This window comes from Schistosoma mansoni, chromosome 4, assembly GCF_000237925.1.
Source record: "Schistosoma mansoni strain Puerto Rico chromosome 4, complete genome".
Classification (NCBI taxonomy): domain Eukaryota; kingdom Metazoa; phylum Platyhelminthes; class Trematoda; order Strigeidida; family Schistosomatidae; genus Schistosoma; species Schistosoma mansoni.
In genome coordinates this window covers 23,089,829-23,097,531 of record NC_031498.1, presented here as the reverse complement: position 1 = coordinate 23,097,531, position 7,703 = coordinate 23,089,829, and the positions used below count along the sequence as shown (strand labels likewise).

The following is a 7,703-nucleotide window of genomic DNA, read 5'->3' as shown; positions in this document are numbered from 1 at the left end:
TGATGCCCAAGGCATCCAACCCCTTAGAAGCAAAGTGGCGGCCATTCTGGATTACCCAGAACCGACCACGATCAAGCAGTTACGAACTTTTAACGGACTTGTAAGTTTCTATAGACGGTTCATACCCAAATGCGCATCCCTTATGAAACCGTTAACCGACCAGCTTCGTGGAAATGCAAAATCCATTAGTTTAGACGACAGCTCGTAAAGCATTCTCCACAGTTAAGGAACACATCGCTAAGGCAACCCTGTTTGCTCATCAGGACACTCAAGCGCCCATTAGTATCGCCGTAGACGCATCCGACTCAGCAATCGGAGGAGTCTTACAACAGTGGGTTAACAACTCTTGGCAACCTTTAGGATTTTTCTCGAGACGGTTGCTAGACGCGGAATCTAGGTACAGTACGTTCGGTAGGGAACTCCTAGCTATGTATTGTGCTGTACGGCATTTCCAACATTCCATCGAAGGAAGAGAATTCACACTTTTTACTGATCACAAACCTCTTACCTTCTCGTTAAGTTCATCTTCAGACAAGTACTCACCGCGAGAGTCTCGACAACTCGACTACATTTTGCAGTTTACTTCAGATATGCAACACATTTCTGGAGCAAACAATGTAGTCGCAGACGCCTTGTCTCGAATAAGTTCCTTGAACAGTTTCCAAGGAATCGACCTTCTTAAACTCGCTCAGCTTCAAAAAGAAGACATTGATCTTCAGCATGAGTTATCCTCGACAACTCTTAAACTAAGTATTAAGCAGATAAGAACAGGTAAGGAAACCTTACTTTGCGACACATCTACAGGTAGGAATCGTCCAATAGAACCAAAACATTATCGAAGCAACGTCTTCAATACGTTGCACAATCTTTCTCATCCAGGTGCTCGTGCAACAGTCAAACTTATAGCCGAACGCTTTTGTTGGCCTGGCATGAATAAAGACGTGAGGGAGTGGGCACGCTCCTGTGTAAACTGTCAGAAATCTAAGGTCATAAGATACAACAAACGTCCCTTAGGTTCTTTCAAAACCCCTGACGCTCGTTTCGACCACGTTCATCTAGATTTGGTAGAACTCTTACCCGATTCGAACGGATACTCATATCTCTTAACATGCGTAGACCGTTTCACTCGATGGCCAGAAGCAGTACCGATTAAGGACATTACTGCTGAAACAGTGGCTCGCGCTTTCGTCGAACGATGGGTAGCAAATTTCGGCTGCCCTTCAACCATCACTACAGACCGCGGACGCCAGTTTGAATCTGGACTTTTCCGTTGTTTGACCTCGCTATTAGGAATCGCCCGCTTCCGAACGACAGCATACCACCCACAAGCAAACGGGTTGGTAGAATGTTTTCATCGACAACTTAAAGCTTCTTTATCAGCCACAAACGTTTCACAGTGAACAGACTCTCTTCCACTCGTCCTGCTAGGTATCCGCAATGCAATGAAAGCTGACATTGGATACACGGCATCTAAACTCGTTTACGGAACGACACTCCGACTCCCAGGAGAATTCGTGGATCCTTCAGCTTCTTCATTGAACATGGATCTAAACTCTTACACGAGTAGGCTTTCAAACGCTATGAGTTCAGTTAAACCTGCTCACACTCGACCACAATCAACTGATGTTTTCGTTCAACCTGACTTACGACATAGTACACACGTCTTCGTTCGTCGAGACTCACATCGACGACCTCTCGAATCAGCATACAAAGGACCCTGCAAAGTTCTTCAACGCGAACTCAAGTACTATATAGTCGATAAGAACGGCACGAACGATAGCATCAGTATCGATCGCTTAAAAGCAGCGTACTTAGAAGGAAACCATAGCTACGTCGAATTTCCTTCGGTACAATCGTACGATATGGCTCCTACACTCGTAGTACTCCACACGACAGCCGACACACAACTTGATACTTCGTCAACGTCGATAGATAAACCTAAAACAACGCGTTCTGGAAGACGAGTAAGATTTCCAGAACATCCTAACGACTATTGCACGTAGGACACAAGCTTTATCTCGAATTCCCTTTTCATTGTTTATTATAAAAAATAATTTTTTTTATTATGCTCATCTTTTTTGTTTATTTAAAGAAAAACATTTTTATTTTTTTTGAGCGTATTTATATTTTTTTCTATATATAAAAAAAACAAAAAAACCATTTTTTCCGAACGCTTTTACGCTGTTTGCAAGTGCATTAGTTTATTTATTTTTTTTTCCCGTTCATCTTGTGTCCTTACGCAAGTACGAGTGTATTTTCGACACGCACTCACACTAACAATTTTTACTATTTTCCCGGACGGCTGGAAAAGAATGAGGAAGTTTCCCAAGGAACCGAAATTTTCATTGTATGTTATTTCTTTGTTGTTATGCTGTACCTCATGGTCCTTTAGTTTAAGGAAAGACGACCAGACGCTGCTACACGAAGCAAGCTATCAGAAGAGTGTTTACCAACGACAAACTCGTTGGGTTTAAACTTCTGGCTGGTCACGTCTAAGGGTCATCACTACCTCACTAGGATGGGAGTGATCTGTAGCTGTAAATAATTCCCCAAAATCAATAGCTCATTAAGTGTTCGACATTGGATGCTGACCACGTTGTTTAAGTGGACTTGTTTAGCTGAAGGCTTTCGGTCATGCATCCGTACCAGATCACGTTGCAACTCGGCGTGGGACACAGCTCCTACGTTTCAATAGTCAGTTAATAACGAACGCCTCTCGATATATTGGTAACGTATCAAATATATTTTTCCGACCTCTTCTCGTCTGACTTCTGATTTCCTTTGGCCGGGAACGATCGATTATAGAAGATACTACTGGTTGCTAGTTGTTAAACTAGAATATCCGTCGTATCCTCACTACGTCAGACTTTTAAGAGGTTCTCATCTAGCCTGAAAGTATAGTGTTTGGTAAGGGAGTATGGAAAGCATGGTTTGGTGATCTGAGACATAAAAGTAAGCCAATGACTCAGTAAGCGCGAAAAATTGATTGATATTTAACAAAGAAAGCAGCTGACAGCAACTACCGGTAACACAAGAGTAACCTTATGACCGTCTGATAAACTTAACTAGAAGCTGATAGCTTAACTTTTTCCTATGCATTGGAATTGTAACTATTCAAAAATATATTTTTGTAATTTGATGCAATAAAGCGAAGAATTCCTTTCATGAGCGTTCAGTGTTCATAAATGAAATCTCGAAAGCACGCTGAAAGTATTGTCATTCAGAGTTCGATCCAGGGTTCCCTCACTAAAACGATGGGATATACTAAGAAACTTTCAAAGGCTGGTCAAAATTTCATTTGAGACCGAAGTCCTAAGGGGTTGTAACTTTCTTGTTCAGTCCAAATATGTCTTGGATTGAACAATACGCTACCTACAAAAATTCAGATGGTGACACATAACTATCGATCGAGAGTTATTTGGTTGTTAGGCGTTCTATAGCTACCAAAAGTGCTGAAAAACCCTCTGATTTCAGACGAAACAGTCATGTGAGTGCCTACGGCTAGCAGTGAGTCCAACCTTACAAGTTTGTGCTATTCATGTTCAAAGGTTAACACACCACGGAGAAGAATAAGAGTTCCATAGAAACCTAGGCCAGTAGCAGACCTGTGACACTATAGTTAGGTCTGATTAATACACAGAAGTGGTGTTAAACTGACGATGCTTGTAAATAGACGTGCTCTGATAGTAATAATAATTTGTTCTAAATAACAATACGTCACATGAGGCAAGACAGTTTACAGGCTAGACCAAATTGTTATGAATACTTTGTTACGTTAACTCGTTCACCCATTTACTTTGTCGTGTTATGACAAAAGAATTTTCGCAGATGCAGGATAGCAAAATGTTAGTGCACAAGTAGATGATCATTGAATTAAAACCTAATTGTACGGTGAAAAAGATGAAGCTTCGTATGGATGCTACGTTACTATGATAAACTGTTGATAGTATACACTGCAGGCATCATACAACTTATAGAAGAGACAAACTTTTTCAGGTATTTTTATGCTTGTTGCTATTGATTCCCACATAGCTACTATAACGGCCTTTATTGTAGAAAGAATTCTTTTTGGATGTACGGAGAAAGGGATACTTTGGAGTACCGTTCTAGATGCGTAATTTAAAAATTACATTTCCATCATGTATTCAACAATGACATATGTAACATCTCAAGCATTGCTTTTTCATCTTGATTATTTACATCAATTTGGAAAAACTATTGCTGCCATGTAATTGTGTTTATGTCAATAAACAATTCAGAACTAGTATTGTTGACGACGTGCAAACAGATTAATGTCTCATATCAAGATACTGAGAAGCTTCTCCAATTTCAGTTGGACTCGGGATTTTGGAGGAATGAGACCGAAAAACCCAAATAACTTGCAGTTTTGGGTTTCCTCGATATTTCCCCAGAACTTCCATAAACTTTGGAGAAATCCATTTCTATTCATTGTTAAAGTCACAAAAGTTCCCCAACGTTTCAAGAAATTCATGTGGTCTTTATTGAGAACTACTAAGAATTTTCACTGTATATAAACTTTTCTCTTTTTTATTTGTACTTTATTTCGTAAACTTAACGCAATTCTAAAACCATTACTCCACATGGACATATTCATTGTTCTACACACACCTAGTTTGCGTAAACATTTTACGCAGAACTAAGTTAACGACTCTTAGAAGACAATATAATTTAAACACGCAATTACAGTTTATTCACTCATCAAAGTAGTCCTATCTTGTCAATACTAGCAATAACAAACACTATGCATGAGTAATGCCATAGTTAAAAGACTGATGCGTTATAAATGATATCATATATTAAAATATGAAAATTTGTATGTAATTTTTCCAGGATTCATTCACATCTTCCTATTCTTTTTGACTTGGTGTGTTGATCACATCAAAGTCAAACTTTTGTTAATAATGCTCTACATACAGAAAATAATGCAGTATCCTTCTATGTAATAGAGATAAAACCAAAGCAGTTCCCATCGTAATAATCGGCAAATAAATGCCAAATATTATAGCAGTCATTTTGTAGTGACCTGCTTTTCCCGACGAGAACACGATTGGAATAATGGAAGCAATTATTATTACAACCAATTGTACCAGTGATTGTTTTACCGTACTCGTTGTTGTTTAACTGTACCAAAGTCACTTCTCGTTCCGCTATCCGCCTTGTTTGGATCGAACTTTCTTACGCTCTGCTCCTATTGCCTGTACTCGTTGGCACGTCTCGGTATTCTTTCGATACCACGAGGTCGCCAATAAATATACTCTATCTGAACCAGTTAAAGTCTTCTGGTTTGCGAGTTATCAAAGGGACCAAGTCGTTTTTATGCGCGTAATCATATTGTAGTGGTGATCATAGTCAAACGCGACTCGACGCCATCTACAATATAGTAGATAACACGATTTTGTCATATTCTTCCAATTTGTTTCCCATGAATTATTTATTGAGCTTGGTTTTTCGATATTAAAAAATTAGTAAGTAATCTGAGATACCGTTTTTCACAACCTTCTCCATGATTCCTGGAATAACAGTAGTCGTATTTATGGGTCCGTAGTCAGCATCATTCGCTTTATCTCCAGTCTTATATCGAAGGATAATGTAACTGGTCTTCCAGTTATCCGAATACTTACCTGTATCTAATGTCATACCAAATATTTGAAGTAATATAATTGAAGTATTACTGCCACAACTTTCAAGGACTATTGAGGGAATACCGTCAATTCATATACCTGTTGTAGTCTTAGAAGTTTTTATAGATTCAGATATACTTTTAGTACTCAAACATACATTTGCTCAATTACTGGATGTAACTGTCATTTTTTCAAGGTTACCTGTCTGCTCCCCAATAACGTTTGCGAAAGAATTATTTAATATTTCACATATGTCCGTGGAGTCATTGTAGATTATGTTATCACGAATAATAACTGAACTATCCTTTGGAATATGTATGCGTTTACTCAGAAAACATGTCAGGCTATTTATTTTAGAGCTACATATAAAAGCGTTAAGCTCTTACCCATTGTCTTTCTTATGATGTGATACCATTACAGATTCATAAGTCTCATAAACTGAGTGCAAGGATTAAAAGTCTTTAGAAGTGTAGAGTAATACGGAACTTTTTCTGATTTTTGCGTGATATTTACGTCCGAGGGAGAGAGACGTATCTCTGCGAATCTTATGCTCTTTTCAGTGGCTGTAGTAGTCAAGCATGACAATGCGTTCCTATAGAGAATAACTATTGAGTCTGATAATGAGTTATTATCAAAATAGCCACCCCAATCAGAGCGATTCACAGGCTTCACTAACAATTCTCAGTCCCCAAACGTAAAACATCGTGTTTTTGCACTGTGTGGATGACTCTTACATTTTGTAGTCTGCGGATTGACAGAGAAAAATAAACTGTGTGATAATCGCAAGGAGAGAACACTTCACTAACATTGTTTATGACGGGTTTAGTGCTGTAATAGAAAAGCGAGTCCAAGATATTGTTACCGAGCGCAGATCGTACGGTATATTGCTGCCAGCCACTTGTCTGTAAAGGCAATTAATAATTCATATATCTAGGAACAACTACCTGTCTTCCAACGAGCTTCAGGGAGATTGAAATCACCAGAGGTCAGCTTGGAATGGACATTTAATCTTAATACGCATAAGAACATTTTGGAAAATGTTATATCTATTTCAGGTTTTTAGTTCGGTGCTCTATACGCGCATATTACAAGTATCATATAATTGGTGTGGCATACGGTGGGCCATAATAAGTCTGGTATTGTGCTTGGTGCATTATTTTCCACTCTTATCGAATTGATAAAATTACGTACATAGATCATATATATATCGTACGCCCCTTTTATGATCTCGGTCGGAGAGATGTAGTGTCATCATCTATACATAGCTTTATGTCTAGTGTAGCAAACGAGAATCACGTTTCTGTTATAAATATAATTTTCAGGTTAGTAACGAAAGCATTTATTACGCACTCTGTCATTCTACTACTTAAAAAGCATGGATTAATGGGCATAACAATGAACAGACTATAGTTAGTTAAAAAGAAGTCCATTATGCTGTATGTACCCAACTGACCACAAGTGTTTTCCGGGCATGGTTCGGGTGATGATCCATCCAGGTTGGTGAAACAGCTATATAAGCATCTGATTGTTTCCTACGCTGGTAACAACGTCCAGACCCTTATGTCTCTAGCAAGAAGATTTATCATGTTGAGTAGTTAAGTTTATAAAACGACAATTGATTCCGATTATCTCTCGCATATTGAAGAAGTTATTGCTGACTACAAGGGCTGTAAGCTGAAAGATTGTCGAATAACATGATTGTGTCGCTATCATACTGTGTCTGAACACAGACGCTAGGTTGTTAATGCCTCAGGGGAATAGTATATGCCTCGTAGCCAAGCTAATGAAAACTTATTTAGCACATTGCACACTATGGCTAGCTGATGTGATAATAATCGCTTAATTCATTTTGAGGCAATTCAACCTTTCATTATTTCAGGCCTTTCGATATGTTTCACATCATGGTTACAACGATCGCCTAATAAGTTAGCGAGGTCAGTTCTTTTGATTTATTTTGAACACTACCATCAACGACCTGTATATCCCCTAAATCTCTTTTGCTCTGAGAAGAGCTATTTGCTATTTCATACATGATATTCGAGGCTTTAACAAATGGAGTCC

General features: G+C 38.6%; 1 protein-coding gene across 1 annotated transcript; it reads left to right on the top strand.

The window, feature by feature from the left end:
- Nucleotides 1-4,151: 4,151 nt before the first annotated feature.
- On the top strand, nucleotides 4,152-6,550 carry Smp_175440 (hypothetical protein; the record flags this gene model as incomplete). The annotated part of the gene is made up of 2 exons (XM_018797247.1): nucleotides 4,152-4,228; nucleotides 6,469-6,550. The coding sequence occupies 2 exons, from the start codon at nucleotides 4,152-4,154 to the stop codon at nucleotides 6,548-6,550; spliced, it is 159 nt and encodes a 52-aa protein (XP_018652308.1).
- Between the last annotated feature and the right edge of the window lie 1,153 nt (nucleotides 6,551-7,703).